The following is a 24,262-nucleotide window of genomic DNA, read 5'->3' as shown; positions in this document are numbered from 1 at the left end:
ATATGTACATAACATTTCTTCCAACAACTGCATAATATACATTCTGCTCATCAGCACATGGACCATTCTGTAGGACAGATCGCATATTAGCCACAAATTAAGTCTCAACAAATTTAAAAGACTGAAATCATACCAAGTATATTTTTTAGACCACAATGGAATAAAATTTAAAATCAAAAACAAAATTTTGAAAATAATATAAATACATGGAAATTGGACAGCATGCTTCTGAATGACCAATGTGTCAAAGAAGAAATAAAGCAGGAAATCAAAAAATTCCTTAAAAAAATGAAAATACAAGCACAACTTACCAAAACCTGTGGGATACTGCAAAAGCAGTACTAAGAAAGAAGATGGCACAGACGAAGGCAGGAGTGCTGCCACAACCAGGAGGCCCAGTTGGGAAAGCCCTGAGCAGCCCACCCCCGGCCCACACAAAAGGCAGGAGTGCTACCACAACCAGAAGGCTGGGCACCACTTCTGCAGAGGTAGTTCACAACAGCCACCACCACAGATTCTACCAACACTAGACCAGCTTGCTGCCACAGTAGCAGCCATGACCACCAAGCAGATGGACTGATGTATATTCAACTACATTATGACCAGGAGAGTCACCAGAGAATCATGGAAAAAGAGGAGGAAGTCTTTCTCCTCAAAGTCCACTCCAGAGTAATAGAAGAAGTAGTTGATCTACCACATGACCTGACATCAACTCAGAGATACTGGAAATAAGGAAAAATAAGAAAATATGACACCAACAAAGATATAGTAATTCTCAACTAACAGACCCTATAGAACAGGAAACCCTTGAAATGGCTGAAAAGGAATTACAAGTAACAATCTTAAGAAAATTCAATGAGATAAGAGAAGACTCAGACAACACAATGAAATGATAAAAAATATGCAGGATATGAAGGAGGAAATTTACAAAGAGATTAATACCTTAAAAAATAATGTAGTGGAACTCCTGTAACTAAAGGACTCATTCATTGAAATAAAAAACACAACTGAGGGCCTGCCCGGTGGCGCACTGCTACAGTGCGCCGCTTGCGAGTGCGGCGGTGCTCCCGCCGAGGGTTCGGATCCCACGTACAGACCAGCCGCTCACTGGCTGAGCGAGGTGCGGGCGCAACACCGAGGGTTGCGATCCCATTGCCGGTCCCGGTCTGGTACGGGCGCGACACTGAGGGTTGCGATCCGTTGCCAGTCACGAAAAAAGACAAAAAGGAAAAAAAAAGAACACAACTGAGATCTTAAGCAGGCCATTAGAGCCAGCAGAAGAAAGAATTTCAGATCTCAAAGACAGTCTTTAAAAAATAACTCAGGCAGACAAAGAAAAGGAAAAAAGAATTTTTAAAAATGAATAAAGTCTAAGAGAGCTAGCAGACAACCTTAAGCAAACAAACATCTGAATCATTTGTGTTCATGGAGGAGAGGAGAAAGGTAAAGGCATTGAAAACCTATTCAATGAAATAAATATGGAAAACATACCAGGAATATGGAGAGACAGAGACCATTTGATCCAGGGAGATCAAAGATCCCTGTAAAAATTAAATCCAAAAAGATCTTCTCTGAAACACAATATAATAAAACTGACAAAGCTCAAAGACAAAGAGAGAATACTTTAAGCAGCAAGAGGAAAGCATCAAGTCACTTATAAGGTAGCCCTCATCAGACTAAGAGCAGACTTCTCCACTGAAATTCTACAGGCAAGAAGGAAATGGGATGAAATTCAAATTACTAAAAGAAAAAAACTGTCAGCCAAGAATACTATATCCAGCAAGGTTATCCTTCAAAATGCGGGAAAAATAGTGTATTTTCCAGACAAACAAAAACTACAAGAGTTCATTACCACCTGACCAGCCCTGCAAGAAATTCTCAAGGGCATCTGGCATCTGGAATCCCAAAAACATTAATCACTACCACAAAGATACAAGAAAGAATAAAACCCACTAGTAAAACAAAAAAACAAATGAGAAAGAAAAAGAAGCTAAATCTTACCACCTCAAAATATCAACAAACAGTGAGATGAATAATAAAAGGGGAAGAAAGGATCAAAAGATATTTAAAACATCTAAACTAAAAGTGAGAAAATGTTAGGAGAAAAACAATATCACTCAATAACAACCCTAAATGTAAATGGATTAAATTCCTCACTCAAAAAACACAGACTGACAGATTGGTTAAAAATCTGGACCCAACTATATGCTGTCTTCAAGAGATTCACCTTACCTGTAAAGATGCACACAGACTAATAGTGAAAGACTGGAACAAGATATACCACACAAATGGAAACCAAAAAAGAGAAGTAGCAGCTATTCTTAAATCATATAAAATAGACTTTAAACCAAAAACCATAAAAAGAGACAAGGCCGCTATATAATAGTAAAGGGATCTATTCAGCAAGAAGACATAACAATCATAAACATATATGCACCCAACACTGGAACACCCAGATATATGAAGTGAACAGTATTAGACCTAAAGAAAGATATACATCCAAATATGATAATAGTGGGGGACCTGACCACTCCCCTCTCAGCAGTGGGTAGATCACCCAGGCAACAAATCAACAGAGAAACACAGGATCTATACTAAACATGAGATCAATTGGACTTGGCAGATATCTACAGAACATTTCATCCAACAACTACAGAATATACATTCTTCTCCTCAGCACATGAACATTCCCCAGGATAGACCACATGTTAGGTTGCAAATCAAGTCTCAACAAATATAAAAAAATTGAAATCCTCTCAAGTGTCTTTTCAGACCACAATGGATTAAAACTAGAAATAAATAACAAGCAAAACACAGGACACTATACAAATACATGGAAATTCAACAACAGGTTCCTGAATGACCTATGGGTCCAATAAGAAATTAAACAGGAAATCAAAAAATTCCTGAAAACAATGGAAATAATGACACATCATATTAAAACATGTGGGATAATGCAATAGCAGTACTAAGAAGTAATTTTACTGCTATTAATGCTTACATCAAAAGAATAGAAAGATTTCAAATAAACAATCTAATGCTATAAATCAAAAACTAGAAAAGCAAGAACAATACAATCCTAAAGTTAGTACGTGAAAAGAAATAATATTAAGCAGATCTGAATGAAATAGAGACAAAAAGAATGATACAAAAGATCACTGCAACAAAAAGTTGGTTTTTTGAGGAGATAAAACAAAATAGACAAATAATTACCTAAGTTAATGAAAGAAAAAAAAAAGAAGAGAGAAGACCCAAATAACAAAAATCAAAATGAAAAAGGAGACATTGCATCTGATACCACAGAAATACAAGGAATCATTAGAGACTATTACAAACAACTATACACCAACAAACTTGAAAATCTGTAGAATATGGATAAATTTCTGGACACAGACAAGCTACCGAGACTGAACCAAGAAGAAACAGAAAACCTGAACAGACCAATAACAAGTGACACAATTGAAGCAGTAACCAACAGTCTCCCAACAAAGAAAAGCCCAGTACCAGATGGCTTTACTGCTGAATTCTACCACACCCTTAAAGAGGAATTAATACCAATTCTCTTCAAACTATTCCAAAAAATTGAATAGAGGCCACTAACCCAAACTCATTCTATGAGTGCAGCACCACCCTACTACTAAAATCAGACACAGACACAACCAAAAAAGAAAACTACAGCATCTCTGATGAACATTGAATAAAAATTCTCAGCAAAATACTAGCAATCAGAATACAGCAACACAACAAAAATACTATAAACCAAGATCAAGTGGGATTCATTCCAGGGAGACAAGGAGGGTTCAACATATGCAAGTAAATAAATGTGATACACAATATCAACAAAATCAAGTATAATAACCATGATTATCTCAAAAGAGGCAGAAAGAGCATCTGACAAAATTCAATATCCTTCATGATAAAAGCACTCAGTAAATTAGGTATAGAAGAAAAATATCGCAACATGATAGAAGCCATATATGACAAACCTACCATTAATATCATCCTGAATGGGGAATAGAATGGGAAAAAGACAAGAATGTTCACTATCACTACTCCTATTTAACATAGTATTAGAAGTACTAGCCAGAGCAATCAGTCAAGAGAAAGAAATAAAGGGCATCCAGATTGGAAAAGACAAAGTCCAACTATCCCTGTTGCAGATGACATCCTATATATATAGAAAAAACCTAAAAACTCTACTAAAAACCCTTAGAACTGATAAACAATTTCAGGAATATTGTAGGATACAAAATCAACACCCAAAAAACACTACTATTTTTGTATTCCAATAACAAACTAACAGAAAAATAAATCAACAAAGTAAGCCTATTTACAGTACTCATGAAAGATATAAAATACCTAATACTCAATTTAACCAAGGAAGTGAAAGATCTCTACAATGAGAACTACAAATCACTACTGGAAGAAATTAAAGAGGACACAAAAAGATGGAAAGACATTTCCAAGCTCTAGGATTAGAAGAATTAACATTCTGAAAATGTCCATACTACCCACAGTGATCTACAGATTCAGTGTAATCCTCTTCAAAATACCAATGGCATTCTTCACAGAAATAGAAAAAAGGATCCTAATGTTCATATGGAACAACAGAAGACTCCGAATAGTCAAAGCAATCCTGATTTAAAAAACCATAAAGCCAGAGGCATAACACCACCTGACTTCAAATTATATTACAAAGCTATTGTAACCAAAACAGCATGCTACTGGCATAAAACTAGACACTCAGACCAACGTAACAGAAGAGAGAACCTAGAAATCAACCCACATACTAACTGCCAACTGATCTTTGACAAAGGCCACAAGAACATACATTGGGGAAAAGACTGCCTCTTCAATAAATGGTGCTGGGAAATTGTACTTCCATATGCAGAAGGGTGAAACTAGACCTGTACCTCCCACCAAATACCAAAATAAACTCAAAATGGATTAAAGACTTAAGTATAAGACCTGAAACTATAAAATTACTAAAGGAAAATACAGGGGAAACACTTCAGGAAGTAGAACTGGGCAAAGACCCAAATATATAAGCAACAGAAGAAAAAATAAATAAATTGGATTATATCAAACTAAAAAGTGTCTGCACAGCAAAGGAAATAATCAACAGAGTGAAAAGAAAACTTAGAAAATGGAAGAAAATATATGCAAACTGTACATCCAACAAGGGATTAATACCCGGAATATACAAGGAATTCAACAACTATACAGTAAAAAAACAAACAACCCAATTTAAAAAATGGGCAAAAGGAGCTGAATAGACATTTTTTGAAGGAAGACACACAAATAGCCAACAGCTACATGTGAAAATGATCAACATCACTAATTTTCAGGGAAATGCATATTAAAACCACATTGAGATATCATCTCACCCCAGTAACACTGGCTGTTATCAAAAAGAGAATGCAGAGAATGCAGAGAAATGGGAACTCTTCTACACTGTTGGTGGGACTCTTAATTGGTACAACCACTATGGAAAATAGTATGGAGGTTTCTCAAACAACTACAGATAGACCTATCATATGATCCATCAATCTCACTTCTGGGTAAATACCCAAGGGAATGGAAATCATCATGTGGAATGGATACATATACTCCCCTGTTCATCACAGCTATATTTACAATAGTCAAGACATGGAACCAACCTGAATGTCCATCACTGGACGACTGGATAAGGAAAATGTGGTATGTATACACGATGGAATACTACTAAGCCACAAATAAGAATGAAACTCTGCCATTTGTAGCAATATAGATGAGCTTAAAGAAAATTATGTTAAGTGAAATAAGCCAGGTACAGAGGAGAAACTACTGAATTTCTTCACTCACAAGTGGGAGCTAAGAGAGAAAGGAGGAAGAAAAGAAAGACCACAGTCATGTGTTGGACTTAACCGAGGGAGAGAACAGACCTAGGATTGCTGAGGGTGGGGAGCAGGGAGAGAGGGGTTGTGCAGAGGTTGGGTGGTGTACATGCCGAATAAGTGCTACTTGTGGTGGTGGGCATGCTGATAGTAGTGATCTGATCATCAGATCTTGGGCACAGACGCTGACAGTCAGCTCTGTGAGCCATGAATATGTATAATCAATAATAATTTTAAAAAAGTGGACCACAGTGTTCTCCCAAAACCAGGATCCAGTATCACCAGCCATCGTTATTTAAACATTTGAAATAACCTTTTTTTAAGAAAAAAAAAAGTGAAGTTTATTGCAATAACTGTCTTCATCAAAAGAATAGAAAGACTTCAAATAAACAACCTAATGTTATACCCCAAAGAGCTAGAAAAACAAGAACACTTCAATCCCAAAATTAGTAGACAGAAAGAATTAAGATCCGAAAGGAACTAAATGAAATAGAGATGAAAAAATGATACAAAAAGTCGACAAAATGAAAAGTTGTTTTTTTGAGAAGATAAACAAAATAGACAAGCCATTAGCCAGACTAACTAAAAAGAGAGAATATCCAAATAACACCAATCAGAAATGAAAAAGCAGACATTACAACCATTATCACAGAAATATAAAGAATCATTGGAGACTATTATGAATAATTATATGTAAACAAATTTGAAAATGTGGAGGAAATAGATAAATTTCTGGATACATACAAACTACCAAGACTGAACCAAGAAGAAATAGAAAACCTGAACAGACCAATAACATGCAAAGAGACTGAAGCAGTAATCAGCAGTCTCCCAACAAAGAAAAGCCCAGGACCACATGGCTTCATGGCTGAATTCTAACAAACTTTTAAAGAATTATACCAATTCTTTTCAAATTATTCCAAAAAATTTGAAACAGAGGTCATTCTCCCAGACTCATCCTATGATGCCAGCATCACACTAATGCTAATATCAGACAAAGACACAACAAAAAATGAAAGCTACAGGCCAATATCCCTTATGAACATAAACACAAAAATCCCCAACAAGATATTGTTGAACAGAATACAACAGCATGTGAAAAAAATGATACACAATGATCAAGTGGGATTCATACCAGGGATATTTGTATGTTTCAACATATGCAAATCAATAAATGTGATACACCACATCAGAAAATCAAGGACAAAAACCATATGGTTATCTCAACAGATGCAGAAAAAGCATTTCACAAAATTAAACATCCCTTCATTATAAAGACACTCAACAAATCAAGTATAGAAGGAAAGCATCCCAGCGTAATAAAAGCCATATATGACAAACCCACCACCAACATCATCCTTAGTAGGGAAAAGTTGAAAGCTCTTCCTAATCTCTTCTTGATCATTGCAGTTTCCAGAATTTTATCTATTTGGTTATTTTTCTCTTTTGTTACTTTTCTATTTCATTCATTAGTTTGCATTTTTTAGAATTGCATATAAAGGTAAGTGTAGAGATGTATTCTTTTTGCCTGTCTTTTTCCACTCAGCATAATTATTTTGAGATTCATCCATGTCATAACGTTTATCAGTAGTTCATTACTTTTTACTGCTGAGCAATATTCCATTGTATGGCTGCACCACAGTTTGTTTTTACATTCACCAATTGATGGGTATTTGGGTTGTTTGGCTATTACAAATAAAAATACAGCAAGCATTCATGTACAAGCATTGAATGGACATATGAGGGTATGTCAAAATTTCATGGAAAAATAGAGCTAAAAGATAATATGAATCCTTCATAGACTTTTTGATGTACCCACATATGCTTCCACTTCTCTTTGATAACCACCTAGCAGGGGAATGGCTAGAGTATATGGTAGATGCATGTTCAACTTTTTAAGAAACAGCCAAAGTATTTCCATAGAGGATGTTAACAAATTACATTACCATCAGCAGTGTATGAGAGTCTTCGTCACTTCCCATTCTCTGCAATTCTTGGTATGCATAGTCTTTTTCATTTTAGCCATTCTAAGAAGTTGTAACAGTATCTCATTTGCATTATCCCCAAAACTAACACCATGTATCTTTTCACATGCTTATATTTCATTCCTTCAATGGTCTTTCAAATCTAATTCCTATTTTGTACTGGTTATTTTTTTATTCATGAGTTGACAATTCTCTACATATTTTGATGTATGTCCTCTATCAGATACATGATTTGCAAATACTTCTTCTAGTCTTTGTCTTGTCATTTCATTATGTTAACAGTGTTCTTCAAAGAAAAAAGATTTTCATTTTGAGAAAGTTCAATTTATCAACTTATGATTTAATTGATCATGATTGTGGTACCCTGTCTAAGAAAGCTTTACCTAACCAAAAGTGTTTAATTCTTCTCATAAAAGTTCTATAATTTTAGGTTTTACATTTAAGTCTATGATTTATTTTGAGTTAATTTTTGTAAAGGATTTTGAGGAAGAATTACCATCTTAAAAACACTGATTCTTCCAATTTATGAATATAGAATATCTTTCAATATATTTAGATTTCCTTTCACTTCCCTCTGCAATATTTTATGATTTCTTAGTATGCAAGGCTGTATTTATTTTGTAAAATTTCTTCATAAATATTTTTTTTTTCCTTTTTGTCTTTTTTCGTGACCGGCAATGGATCGCAACCCTCAGTGTCGCGCCCGTACCGGACCAGGACCAGCAACGGGATCGCAACCCTCGGTGTTGCACCCGCACCTTGCTCAGCCAGTGAGTGGGAACCGGTCTGTATGTGGGATCCGAACCCTCGGTGGGAGTGCCGCTGCGCTCCCAAGTGGCGCACTGTAGCAGTGCACCACCGGGCCGGCCCTTCATAAATATTTTAAAATATTTTCCTTCTATTGTGAATGATAATATTTTCTTAATTTTCTTTTCAAATTGTTAATGGCTAGTACATAAAATACAATTAATTTTTGTATACTGTTCATGTATCTTGGGACCTTGCTGAACTTGTTTATTAGTTTTAGTAGTTTTCTGTGGATTCTTTAGAATTTTCAGCATATAGAATCAGGTCATCTGTGAATAAAGGCATTTTTACCTCTTCTACACCATTCTGAATGCCTTTTATTTATTTTTCTTGCATGATTGCTGTGCACTTTTGAATAGAAGTAGTGAGAGAGGCTAAAGGGTTTTCATAGGTACTCTATCATGTTGAAGATGTTCTCTTCTTCCCCTACTTTGTTGATAGCTTTTATTTTGAATGAGTGTTAAATTTGTCAAAGCTTTTTCTTCATCTCTTCTTACCATCATGTGGTTTTTGTCCTTTTTTCTACTCATATGTTAAATTACATTAACTCTACATTACTGTGATAAATCCCTCAGTTATATGGCATAATTTTTTTTATATATTGTGGTATTCCATTTACTAATAGTTTGTTGAAGATTTCTGTGTTTATATTCATGGGAAATATTGGTCTAGTTTTCTTTTCCTGTGATGTGTTTGCCTGGTTTTGGTATCAGGATAATACTCGCCTTATAAAATGAATTGGAGGGTATTTCTTTCTCTTTTTTTCTCAAGGAATTTGAGAAATATTGGTATTTCTTTTTACATACTTGACAGAATTCGCTCCTGGAGCCACTGGGCCTTGTGGTTAGCATTTCCTTGTGGTAAGATTTTTCATTATTAAATCAAATTTTTTATTATCATAGGTTTATTTGGATTTTAATTTTTTTCTGGATCAGCTTCTACAATTTGTAGCTCAATAGGTATTTGTCCATTTCATCTATGTTACTTAATTTCACGGCATTGTATTCCAGTGTAATTGGAATTGTATTCCAATGTAATTCCCCAAGGGATTTCCATAATAATCACTTAATTTCTGTTAAATTGGTAGTGATTTCCAGAACATTACTGACTTTGGTATTTTGTTTCTTTTCTGTTGATTAGTCAATTAAATTAGTCGAATGAAATGTCTGGCAATTTTGTTGATCTTTTTAAAGCATCAACTTTTGGCTTCATTGACTTTCTATAATGTGTCTGAATTTCTGGATCTTTCTGTTTTAATCTTTATTATTTTATTCCTTCAATTTGCTTTGAGTTTAGTTTGATTTTTCATTTTTTAGTTTTTTGAAGTGGAAGTTTGAGATATGAGATCTTTCATATTTCCTAATAAAGACATTAATAGCTATAAATTTTCCTCCATGCACTACTTTAGTGGCGTGCCTTTTCTATGTTCTGTTTTTGTTTTCATTCAGTTAAAAATATTTTCTTATTTACCTTATATCTTCTTTAATGCATGGATTATTTAGAATAATGCAGTTTAATGCCAAACATTTGTGATACAGATTTGTAGATTTCCCAGATTTCTTTATACTGGTGACTCCCAACTTAATTTTTAGGTATACAAATCATACCTTGTATGATTCCAATTTTTAAATTTAATTAGACTTTTTTTTTATGACCTAGCATATGGTCTTTATCCTGGAGATTGTTTTATGTTCTGTCAAAAATAATGTATGTGTATTCTCTTGTTGTTGGGTAGAGTGTCTGGATTCAGTAAGGTCTAGTTGGTTGATAGTATTGTTCAAGTCTTCTACATACTCATTAATTTTCTGCATAGTTTAGAACAACTATTATTGAAGATGGAATATTAAAGTATTCAACTACCATTGTTGAATTTTCCATTTTTCCTTTCAATTTCTGTCTCATGAATTTTAGGGCTCATGTTATTTTTATAATTGTTATATCTTTCTAAAAAAACTGAACATTTTATCATCACAAAATGCTTCTTTTCTTATTAATAATATACTTGCCTTAAAGACTATTTTGTCTAATATTAGTATAGCTACTGCAGCTTTCATTTAGTTAATGTTTGAGTAGTACTCTGATATCTTTTTCCACACTTACTTTTAAACTATTTGTCTTTGAATTTAAAGGCTCTTATAAACCACATATAGTTGGATATTTTTCTTTTTTAAACCATTCTGATAATCTCACTGTAAATTTTTCTTCCTAAATTTGAAGCTCTATTATTAGTTGTTAAATATTTAGGATCGTTATATTCTCTTAGTCAATTTACCCCTTTATTAATATTATTATAAAATGACCTCCTTTATCCTTGGTAATATGCTCTGCTCTAAAACCTAATTTGTCTAATATTAATATAGGAACTCCAGATTTCTATTTGGTTAGTGTCGGTATGGCTCATCTTTTCCATCCTTTTACTGTAAACCTCTTCATGTTCTCAAATTTAAAGTAGGTTTCTTATAGACAATATATACCTGGATTTGCATTTTTTAAAAATCCAATCTAACAATCCCTGTCTTTTAATTGGGGTATTCTAACCATTCACATTTAATGTGATAATTGATTTGGTTGGTTACAACCATACCCCATCTGTTCTTTGTTCCACATTTCCTATTTTTCTATCTTCTTTGGGAAGAAATGGATATTATTTATGGTTCTATTTTATCTTTTCTGTTGGCTTAAAAGCTGTAACTCTTTCTTTTGTTGTTTATAGATTTATAGTGCACATCTTTAATTTATTACAACTCCTTTCAAATGATACATTACTTAGAGTATAAAAACATTGTAATTCTACAATTGTATTTCTCCTCCCCCAAACTTTGTGCTATTGTTGGCATATATTTTACTTTTATATATGTTGCAAAACCTATACTACATTGCTATTAGGTTTGTTTAAACAGTCAGTTATATTTAAAGGCATTTAAACAATAGGAAAAAAATCTCACATATTTACCAATGCAGCTACCATTTCCAGTGTTCTTCATTACTTTGTATAGATCCATATTTTATATTTCCATCTGGTATCAATATTCTGCCTGAAGGACTTTCTTTGACATGTGCTGTAGTGCATATCTTCTGGTAATGAGTTCTTTGTATGTCTGAGAAAATCTTTATCTACCTTCATTTTTGAAAGAATAGGTATAGAATTCCAGATTGGCATTTTTTTCTTCTTTGAGTACTTGCACTGTTTCCAATGAACAAATCTGAGGTCGATCTTTTTTTGTTCCTCAGTTATGTACTAAGCCTCTTTTCTCTGGATGCTTTTAAGATTTTCTGTTTATTATTGGTTTTAAGGAAGTTAATTATGATGTGCCTTGGTATAGTCTCATTAATGTTTCCTGTGCTTGGAATTGAGCTTCTTGGATATATGGGTTGATAGTTTTTATCAAATTTGGACAATTTTCAGCCATTATTTTTTCAGATATTTTTGTCCTCTACCCTCTCCTCTTCTATGGGGAATTCAATTACCTGTATATTGTTGTCCATAGCTCACAGATGCTCTGTCATCTTTTAATATTCTCTTTTTTTACTTATCCTTCATTTTGGATAGTTTCTACTTCTGTGTCTTCAAGTTCATTAACATCTTTTCTGCAGTGTTGATTGTCATTAATCCTATTAAATGTATTTTTATTTCAGACATTGTGGTTTTCATTTCTAGATGTCTGATTTGAGTCCTTTTATATCTTCAATATTTCTATTTAACATTTTAAACATTGGAATACACTTCCAATAACTGTTTAATAATCTTGTCTTTAATTATACTATCTGTGCCAGTAGTTGTTCAGTTTTGATTGGATTATCCCTCTCTCTCTCTCTCTCTTTTTTTCCTCATTTTTACAAGTCTGGTAATTTTTTGTTAGATGCCAGTCATCATAAATTTCACATTGTTGCATGCTGGATATTTTTGTATTCCTATAAATATTTTTGAGCTTACGGTTGTGTTACTTTGAAACATTTTTATTCTTTCAATTCTTTTCTTTAAGACTATTTATGTGGTACAGTGTTCAGTCTAGGGCTAATTATTCCCTGTCACTGAGGCCAGACACTTCTGTGTACTCAATTCAACATCTTCTGAAATTTCACATTTACAATATCACTGAAGGCAACAGGCACTATTACCTCTGATCTTTTTGAGTGGTTCATTCCCTAGCATTGGGCAAATGTCACACATTTATGTGATAATCAAAGCTTAGTGCATACTTGAGGGGAACCCTCTATAGATCTTCGGCATTCTCTCTCTGTGCAGTTCTCTCCTCTCCAGTACTGTTTTGTGAACTCTAGTTACTTTGGTCTCCCCAAGCTCTCAGTTTCATCTTCTTAACTTAGAGAGTCCATAGGCTCCTTCTGGGCTCTCACTCCATGTCCTGTGGCCAGGAAGCTTTTAAAAAGTGATAGAGTAGGGAAATCTTAAGGTTCAACTCATTCATTTCCTTTCTCTTAGTAATTACTGTCCATAATTGCTTGATGTTCACTGTTATTCAAACAATTTGTCTCATATATTGTGTCCATTTTGCTATTTTTTGAGGTGGGAAGGTAAATCCATCTTGGTTGTAAACAGTAGCCTTCTTCAGTAGATTTAAAAATTTGGTGTACCATTCCTGAGACTCTTTATAATTACTCCTAATCTTTCCAATAAGACAATTATTATTATTATTATTAGGCAACTGGCTAGTACAGGGATTGAACCCTGGACTTTGGTGTTATCAGCACCATGTTCTAACCAATTGAGCTAACTGGTCAGCCCAACACAAGTTTTTATTTTTATTTATTTATTTAATTGAAAGATAATTGATTATATATATTTGTGGAGTACACACGATATGTACAATATGTGCTGATCAAATCAGGATAATTAGTATAGTCATGTTTACCAAATGTAATCAATCTTTGTGACCCTTGACTAATTTCTTGATAACCCCCCTCTCCCATCTCTAATAACCACAGCTCTGTTCTCTCTCTCTTTTTCTTTAAAGTTCAATGTATTATTGTGATTTCTTTCTTTCCTTCTTTTAGCTCCCACTTATTATTGAGGACATGTGATATTTCTCTTTCTGTACCTGGCTTATTTCACTTAACATAATGTCCTCTATGTTCATCCATGTTGCAGCAAATGGCAGAATTTCATTCTTTTTTAAGGCAGAGTAGTGTTCTATTGAGTATATATACCATATTTTCCTTATTCAGTCATCTGTCGATCAACATTTAAGTTGATTCCAACTCTTGGCTATCATAAATAGAGCTGTAACAAACATGGGAGTGCAGATATCCCTTCAACATGATGATTTCCATTCCTTTCAGCATATAGCCAGCAGTGGGATTGTTGGATCATATGGCAGTTCTATCTGTAGCTGTCTGAGGAACCCCCATACTGTTTTCCATAATGGTTGCACTAATTTACAGTCCCACCAAAAGTATAGGAGAGGTCTCCTTTCTCCACATCATCATCAGCATTTGTTATTCTCTGTCTTTTTGGTAGCAGCCAGTCTAACTGGGGTGAGATGATATCTCAATGTGGTTTTGATATGCATTTCCCAGATGCTGAGTGATGTTCAGCATTTTTTCACGTGTCTGTTGGCCGTTTGTATATCTTCATAAGAGAAATGTCTATTCAGTTTCTTTGCCCATTTTTTAATTGGGTTACTTGTTTTCTTATTGTTGAGTTGTTTCAGTTTTTTGTATATTCTGGATATTAATCCCTTGTAAGATGCATAGTTTGCAAATATTTTCTGCCATTCTGTAGGTTGTCTTTTCGCTCTGTTAATTGTTTCTTTTGCTGCACAGAAGATTTATAATTTGATATAATCCCATTTTTTTTATGTTTTCTTTGGTTGCCTGTGCTTTTGGGATCTTATTCATAAAGTCTTTGCACAATCCTATATCCTGAAGTATTTCCCTATGTTTTCTTTTAGGAGTTTTATAATTTCGGGCAAGACAATTTTTAAAAAATATAAAGGCTTAGTGGGCTAAACATATTTAAAATATTTTCCAATAAAAATTGTTTAAAAACAAAAGAAGTCCAAGTGACAAGTTAAAAAATTTAACATCAGTTTAGGGTATCATGAAATATATACTTTGTGAATGTGTGAATATAAAAGTCATAATACATTATACTAATAATACTAAGTCTATTCTGTTTTCCTTGGAATATAGGACCAAATTGCTAAAATGCTGAAAACTACAGCAAACATTATATTTTAACTTATGATTTAATTCAATGTGTTTAGAATTTTAAAAACCAACCCCCATAAGTCAAAAACATTGTAAGTTATATCCATTTAAATTCAAATTTTCTGAAACAGTTGTACATAATAACAGAGTATATACTGAAAGATGGTTCATTGATAAAATAATACTATACTAAAGGAGACAATACTGGACACACTGAAATCATAAATCACTATATTTCAACAAGTGGTTTTTAATACCAAAATAATAAAGCTGTAAATATGAACATACTGGAAAATTTCTATTGGTAGAAAAGGGAAACTGCAGGCATACTGGTTAGAAATTTAACATATGCACATCAGCAAACAAAGCACAAAAACCACAAAACCAATTAAACTGTGCATATAAATACATGCATTAAACATTGCCCATGCTAAAATTTACCTGAATTATATGAACGTAAGTCTTTATCTGGAATAAAATGTTAAAGTGATGTCAAAAATACATTTAAAAATCTTTACATGCAATAGGAATGTTGAATTCTAATTTCTGCTGTACAGTACATACTGTATAATTTAGCAATTTTATTCTAAAAGTGTAAAAGGCCATACTAATTAAGAATAAAATAAGAAAAAAAGACAAATCATATCTGAATTAGTAAAAAATTTAAATTACAAGTTACATTAAAAGAAACAGACTAAATGCAAGAATTATAGGCTGAGAGAGCAGAATTTAGTAAGAGAAGGTAAATAAAATAAAAAATAAGATTGCCCTACATACTAATGATTATCAATTTTATGTTACAATACATGGTTATACATATGAAATGCAAAACATTTATTAGGCAGAAATTTAGCATGCAAGAAACAACTAGTGAACTTAAGTAGAAAGATCCTTTGAAAAAACACTTTAAAACTGATTTCTTTTTAGAGAAAGGCAAACTTTAAAAATTTATAGGAAACAGTTATCTTGGCATTCTAAGCTGATAAAAAAATATGTAGAAATTATCACAAGTAAATTAACGGTATACAAATTAGATTTTCTATATATAAAAAACGAAGTTAAAAAAGGTAGTAAAATATGTCTTCATATTGAAGGATGTCTTCATAAAATGTCTTCATATTGAAGATGAGTAAATTATTATCTGAGTATACATTAAAACATTAAGGAAATATATGAATATGAACAATTCCACAAAAATACCAGAGTATGGAAAGATGCCATAATACATGGAAAAATGTGAATGTTTATCCTAACGTGTAAATTGTTAGTATAAAGATGATAAATCACAGGAAAATAAAACAATAAATTCACAGGGTATTACTAAAGCTCATTTTCTAATGAAAAGATTAGAATTTGTATGACATGATTTCAAACTTTATTTAACAAATGGAATAGTAGGACTCCATTTCACACGGCATTATTTCACATGATTGATCTGTCCCATTAGTAACCTACATACACGGGGGTAAAATCATACAAACTGTTTTGAGGAAAAAAACCCACAAACTTCTTTTCTGGCCACACTGAAGAAAGTATAGTGTAGACATAAGTATGAAATAGCAGAAATTAAAACAGAAAAAAATAGGACAGTTGAATAATTTTCTAAGTATTGTAACATTTAACCAGGATTCATTTTCATAAATTAAGGATAACTGAATAAACTAGGTCGACCTACGATTTTAAAAAAAACAACAAAACCAACACAAACTATAATGATCATGTTTGACCTGCACTTAGTATCACTGTAATTATCAGGCTGTAAAATTACCTTACAACATTTTCATTTAAAACATATTTAAATATTCATTTACATATTTTAAAAAGCTATTGATATTCTTCTGAGTTTCTTTCCATTGCTTTCATCTAGAGCTCATTTCTGTTTTTCTAGCCCTTTAATGTTCTAAATTTTTATATTTAAATTCTGTTAAATCTGAAATTAATTTTTGTGTATAAGGTAGTGGCATGCTGGTCAAGGTTTAACAACTGCCTCTCTGGAAAAACTAAAGCCTTGATTTGTAATGTTTGCCAATTTCCATTGTGTAAACATTCCAATATGGCATATTTGAAGTTACCAACATAATGTCACTGCAAGTGAAGGGAAGAGATGTACATAATTGCCTCCGGCAGTATACCACTAGATAAAAATTTCTGACACACTGAAATTGAATTATAATGGGGTGTAATGATCCTAGTGGAAGATATAAACTTAACTTAGCATATAAAAGGATAATGATGCTTCAAAATGTCAAAACTCTTATAACACAAAATAAAAACTCTGAGGGTTGCAATAATGAAGAATCTCATTATCCAAAAAATATATTAAATAGAAACAACAGAAGAGACAAAGATAAAACAATCTTTTTAAGGAGAAAAGAGCAAAAGGTAAAAGTACTATAAAGAAAAACAATTTGTACAATCAATCGTCATAGTGATCACAAGGTATGTAGCCAAAAATTTTACAAAAAGGTATATCAGAGGTGTGTTAAAAGTTAATAAATAAAAATATCATGCTACCCTATAGATTTAATAACTAGTATACATAATTTTTAATTGTGATGTCAATGAATTGTTATATAACAAACTATTTTCTTCAGCAAAAGCATTGAACACAATTGTAAATCTATGTAAATATCTGTATTAAAACAATATTTTACATGCTGAGACAATTAACTTTTTTTCCAAAATATTTATTCTTAGGATGTCAATAGTTTTAAAATTCTTTGGAGACACCTTTTTAACACGTTAAATGTCTTTTTTTTATTAAAATATTTAGGATGTTAATGTTTGTATTCTATTGATTGACCCACATACTCAAAATACATGCTAATGTAACATTTCCAAAAGCTAAATTTTAGAATGACTATATATGTGTTTCTATGTGTTTCTATGTGTTTTTCCTACTTTAAGTCACTCTGCTGTTTATATTCTTTAACAGTAACTCTGAATCATGAAAGTTTATTCTTGGAAATAGTGTTTCTACATGTAACAGTGGGTCTTCAGTAAAACAGAATATGCACCATATTGATGATGATGGTGATATACAGCTTTTTTTAAAACACCAAGATAAAATTATAATTTTATCTCATTTTTACATCTTGAATGATCTTAACATTATGGTTTCATTATAGGTTTAACTAATCTAAGACTATTATGTCTTTTTCTATTCAAAACGTTTTATTTGAGAAAATTCTGCAAAGCACACTGTTGTTAAACAGACTCCAAAGTGGTTTTTTGAAAGTAACCTATATTGCCATATAAATTTTAAAGTCGAGGTAGTCAGAATAATTTTAAATCTAGTACAGAAATTGAAATTGTAATATAAAACCTACATACAAAGAAATTGCCCAGTCTAATGACTTTAGTGGTAAATACTTCTAAACATTTAAGGAAGAAATAATACAATTACACACAAATTTTTACAACTAGAAAAATGAGGGAATTCCTCCAAAAAAAATTTTTTGAGGCCATCAGAATATCAATACCAATTTTTTTTGACAAAGATATTATAAGAAAAGAAAAGACATGAAACCGAAAAAGAAAAAACATTTTCTGACTCTTTTAATCAAACCAATATAACACTAACAACAAAAACTAACAAGGATATTATAAAAACAGGAAAATAAAATAAAGTCTTTCTCTCTCTCATGTGTGGATATAGATGCCAAAATCCTACTGATTATATTAACAAACAAAATCTAGAGATAGATAAAATAGTAATACACCACGAGCTAGCTGAGTTTATTCCAGGAGTGCAAGATTACTTTAACATTTGAAAATCAATGCAATCAACCACATTAGTAGAATAAAAGAGAAATGCCTGTTAGTACTCATAATGGTATCTTCAAATTCTATGTCAGATATACTATTCACGATTAAAAAAATTTAATAACAGTATCATAAATTTTACTTAAAACTTACTTTGCAATCTCCGTGTTGGGCTCTCTCCATGGAGATGTCTTCGTGGCATATATGGAGAAGGGTGGGGGAGTGGCAATGAAGAGACATCATGGGTCTGAAGTTTATACCAATGTGGCTCATCATCTAATAATGCTGTTTCTAATTCAATTAAAATCTACAAGTCAAACAGACAAAAGGCTGTTATAATATACCAATAATAAGAAAATTCTCTTAAATGATCTTATAACTTTTATAATAATAAGAATGCTGTTAGATTGAAAAGTCATTTAGATGTTGCAAAATTATCAACATGTCTTGGCAATAACTAAATAAAAGATAAATTTTTATAACTTCGTAGTGATTTTATAGTTTTAAATATGTAAGACATTTTTGTTGCCCTTGACCACCCAACTCCTAGAGCCTGTTAAATTTACCATTACAGAAATAACACTTTTTATTTTAAAAGTCTGTAATAACAACTAATTTCAGTTGATAATTTAAGAAACATTTTCATTTACAGTCACTAATTTAACCTTTACAAGAATTCTTAAATGGGGATAAAAAAACGAATTTGAAGTGCCTACTGTATATTAAGAACCATGCCATATGTTATTTATCTTAACCATCAGTAAAAAAAGTACTAGTTTGTCCTTACTATTTAATTTTTATAGTTAAGTATACCAAGGCAAAAAAAGGTTAAAAGAACTCATTTAAGGTCACACCAGCTCGTAAGTAAAAGAGGTGTAATACGAATCAGTCTGTCTTATTTAAATCATTATTCATCATATAGTGCTATAACTAAGGATTCTAAACAGGAAAGGGAAAAAAAGAATAGATTATGTAAACTATATTATAAATATGAATTTTATAGTATGAATATTTAAAACTTTAAATAATCAGTCTGCAGAAATAAATGGCTTTTCTTTTTTAGGGTATTCTGCAAGTAAAAGTGTTTGTACTTGTGTTTACAAGAACTGCCATGTAAAGACAAATTACTATTTAGCTACAGGAGGTAAAGAAGCAAAACAGCTAAATTATTTCACTTTTTCTAAATTTTCACTAGTTACTTTCACAGAAATACTGTTCCAAATGTTTACACAAATACAACACACTTGTTTAACCCTAGTATTAACCCTGAGTTGCATGCTGGTATTATTTCCAATTGACTGAAGAGCAAACTGAAGCACAGATAGGTTAAATAATTTGCTCAAGGACACAAGGTTAGGAAACGGTATTGCCAGGAATGTAGACACAGGTGGCTGGTTCCAGAGTCCCTGTTACCCTTCTTCCCAAATGGCTTATAGGTTTATCAAACTCTTTGGTTCCTTAGCTGACAATGTTCAATCCAATATTTCTATGAATTATTGTTTTTCTCATGGTAATCATTTAAAATACTCAGGAAAAGCAATTATACTGAAAAAGGTTGGAAGTGGGTAACTTAGCACGCTAACAGCTGGAGAACTACATCCCATCTGGCCCCTCTCCAGTTCATTTTCCACGTTAGAGCTGGAAGTATTTTTCTCAAGTATAAGTGTAATCAAACCACTCTTTTCTTAAAATCTATCATTACTTCCCATTATTCACAGGATAAATCCGAATTTCTTAATAAAATATATTAAGGAATGTGATCTGGTGTCAGTTTAAACCTTAAGTGTCATTTCTTACCACTTTCCTTTCCAATTTCAATGCAGGTGCCCAAGATTCCCCACCCCCGATGTCTTGTTATTCCATCTGCAGGACTTCATTCCCCTTGACTTTGCTAAATTCCACTCTTTTTGTGGAGACTTTCCTCAACCACCTCCTCTCCCCTGCTCAGCAATTATGTATTCCTATTGCATTTTCCTCATTATAGCAACTGGTATGCTCTATTATAATTGCTATTCATTTGTCTGTAACATCAGTGAATTGTACATTCCTTGAAGTAAGTAATAAGTGTTATTCAACTTTGAAACCTCAGTCCTTAGCACAGTACCTGGTACATTACAGGATTTAAAAAATAATCCATGAATAAATGATTGAACTATTTACTAGTGGTACAGTTGGTTCAGTAAACTGACAAGATACACACAACACTAAAAACCAAAGCAATATATTTGTGAAATAGAAACCAAACTTTTATCATTCAATGCTGAGATTTCTATAATAAGAATTAGCAGGTAAAGAATTGTCATAGAGTATTCAGAGCCATTGTTTTCTTTGGTATCAATAGATTTTGTCTGAAAGCAATAGCTGAATTTGTCTCATTAAATAAATTATGCTTACCCTTTCAAATATTCGAAATATAAGTTTTACCAATAGTCATATACATAAAAGTATTTAGGGTGACATGAATAGTGGAAACTTTAAAATAACTCCCGATACCTCTCCTAAGAATTCACTTTCTTCCTCTCGAACTCTAGCTTGATCCCAAAGGGTAATCTCCAGCATTCGTTCCCGAAATTCTCTTCGGTGGACCGGAGAATAAATGAATGTTTGGTTCCATTTGGGTTCCAATGTTTTCTTTACTGTTTTAGTTCTTCTCTTGTTTTTATCACTATGGAAAAAAATAAGAATATATGAACTTATATAAAACTTTAAAGTTTTTAACTAAAATGTATTAATATAAAATATCTCAGAAGAGAAGTCAAGTGAAGTTTTATCATGAATTTATCAAACACTGCAAACATTATGATCTTTAAAATTACTATTAAAATTTATAAGGTACATAATTATATCATACTTTATGAGTAGATTTAATAATATCAATATTTCAATAAATCTTAAATTTTTCCAATGATATGTAATTGAAAACAATCTTTCTCAAAATCTAAATAAAACCAGACTGGAGAATCTGAACTCCAAAATTTTATAACATATTGCCGTATTGGAAACCTTCAATATGGTAATCTGTAATATTACATATACTATTCACTTGAACTATAGAAGTCTTATTGAACAAAATGAAAAGTAAGTTATCATGTTTACAACTTCATGTCTATATAGTTTAGCTAATGAGCAATTAATTGTAACTCACATTCATGAAGTTACTTTTTTACATACAAGAAATACGTATTTGCTTATTTGACATATATCAGGTCTTTAAAATCATTGTAAAATTATTTCTGTGTGATGTATCCACTATAATGTGGGCTGGAAATATAAGATAACCATCTTAACAAATGGAGCTTTCAGTTCAGAGGTTTTCATACTGTTTTAGACAGCATATCTGTATCAAGAGAATGTTTTTGACTGTGCATCTCATTATATGCACATATATTTATGAATTATAACATGTATTACCATACTGCTGTACTAATATATCATGTACATAGGGAGATATACAAAAACAGAAATTAAAATGAGAAAAAAAATTTTTAATTCAAATATTTCTTCCTGAACTTTGATTGTCCTACATATCCCCTAGGATAAATCCATCCTGTTTGGAGATCTCTACTCTAGTTTATTAGAGAAGATCAATGGCTGGATAGAAATAAAAAAAAATCATCTAGGAAGTAAACTTTAAGCTATTTAGGAGAGCCTATTCAAAGTGAGAAGAGAACAGACAATGAAGTGCAATTAGAACAATATTAACTGCTACAAATTCTCTTAGCACAGCAAAGTTCTAAGTGTGCTGGGAAATAGGGAGGACCAAGAACAAAGAAGGGGTACAGTGTCTCTGAAATGGGGAAGCTATCCAACTATTCTCCCAGAAATTTTAATGTTTAAAATAGATTTGACTTGATTAATCAAGAGGTATTATATGTTTCCAGAGCATATATATTTAAAGTAGCAGGAAGCCACCTTTAAACACACTAACTGATAATGAATTTTGTTAATACACATGGAAAAGACAACATGCAATCTATCTTTATTAATTTTGAAGGCCTTGGTATGACAATAACTTTGCAGATCCATGTAGGAGATTTTATCTCCATATGTCAAAAAGAAGTGAGAATGTATATAGGAATAACCAACTAATTAACAGGAATAATAACGAGCACTGTGATTTATGATTTCTTTCTCTCCCTCCCTCTCTTATAAAATTTTAACAAATATTTATTAAGTATCTACTTATATTCCATCAATGAAAGAATGAATTCTGAGACCCTGTCAAAAGATAAAAGTTCCTTCCACAGAGGTTAAGAAGGTCTTTAACAGGAACCTTGTTGTCTAATTCAAAAATGGTCTCTACGGAAATCTGAAAAGGAATAGAAGAATAAACCATGAACTTCCTCTTAAGGACTGAAAAAAGTTGTCAGACAAAGAACAACTATTTTAGAAAGAATTTCTGTGTTGAGTAGGAGGAGGACTAGATAATCTCTGAAGTTCCTTACAAACCCAACATATACAATCACAATTTAACAAGGCAATTTACTATGTACCCACACACAAAATTCATAAAAAGAAGCATGAAAAATATCCTTATCTTCAGCAAGTTTAAAAATAAATGATTTTTTTTTTCTAGAAGTATAACTCTTAGGTAGGTACGTAGTCATGAGCAGGTGGGGGGTATGGAAAACTGACCACTCATACTCAAGCCATACCCACCTCTTTGTAGATAACATAATGGAAGAAAGACTCCACAATCTAACCACAGGGCTCGCCAGGGACTTTCCAGATGGAGAGACATGCGCAGAAGGGAAAATTCTAAGATCTTAAGTAAACTTTGAACGTGCTAATGCTCATTAATGATTATATATATGTAATCCATAAATACATACCGTTATAACAGACTGAGTTATAGGTGAGGACATGTGCATTAGAAAAGAGGTTATATAACCCCAAATGTCAACCAAAGTTGTCAATCAAGCTAACAAATGCATATGCAAAATTAGTAGAATAAAACAGCTATGAACTTGCATTTAAGTGCCATTCACTGCTTGAGGGAATGGCCCACTTCTCTCTTGAAGTGTTTCTTCCTTCCTGTATTTCCTATACTCCTTAAAGCTTTACTATTGCTGCTGATTTGAGTTTCTGATTTTTCGTTAACTTAAGAAAGAACTGAGCCTGACAGGACTTTTATCTCTGGTAAGACAACCAAAGCCTTCAGAATCAGATCATGCTGTACGTCACACACTGAAAAGATGCAAAGACTATTTAAAAACTAAGATCAATAAGCATGTTATAGAGATATTTTTTAAATCGTCTAAAATAAATAACTGGTATCTAAAAGCATAATTAAATTGTAGTCAATGTAGTTAACTTTGTTTTTTAAGTAAAATTTATTTTCATGTTACTGGTACTTTTGGTTTTCATTTAACATATTAACAGCATGCAAAGACTTGATGTTTTTATTCAAAACAATAAACAAAAAAAGAAATATATTTTAACTGGTAACCAACTTTAAGGTACAAAAAAGAGTGTGTAGCATGCCCTGTTACTTTTTAGAGTATATTTTCTAGAAAATAATTTTCCAAATGGCTTAACTTACATTCTAGACTAGATCTCTTATATGTAGCCTCATCTACCCCTCCAGGAAGCCATCTCAATAAAAAGGCAACAATCGTTTTCTAGATTTTCCTGTTCAAGTACTTCTCACAGAAAAATTGC

At 32.3% G+C, this 24,262-nt stretch overlaps 1 protein-coding gene across 1 annotated transcript in view; it reads right to left on the bottom strand.

Moving 5' to 3' along the window:
• Positions 1–24,262, bottom strand: part of LOC103595939 (regulating synaptic membrane exocytosis protein 2) — a gene marked incomplete at its 3' end in the record, with an annotated part of 267,512 nt that overhangs the window by 27,693 nt on the left and 215,557 nt on the right. Inside the window, exons 11-12 of the mRNA XM_008579475.1 lie at positions 21,095–21,266; positions 18,755–18,908 (exon numbers count right to left, since the gene is read on the bottom strand). Coding sequence (XP_008577697.1) covers positions 18,755–18,908; positions 21,095–21,266 — 326 coding nt within the window. The remainder of the gene's footprint in view (positions 1–18,754; positions 18,909–21,094; positions 21,267–24,262) is intronic.

This window comes from Galeopterus variegatus, unplaced genomic scaffold, assembly GCF_000696425.1.
Source record: "Galeopterus variegatus unplaced genomic scaffold, G_variegatus-3.0.2 Scaffold1893, whole genome shotgun sequence".
Taxonomy (NCBI): domain Eukaryota; kingdom Metazoa; phylum Chordata; class Mammalia; order Dermoptera; family Cynocephalidae; genus Galeopterus; species Galeopterus variegatus.
Note: the sequence above shows the minus strand (reverse complement) of the source record. Positions and strands in the feature narration are given on the sequence as shown.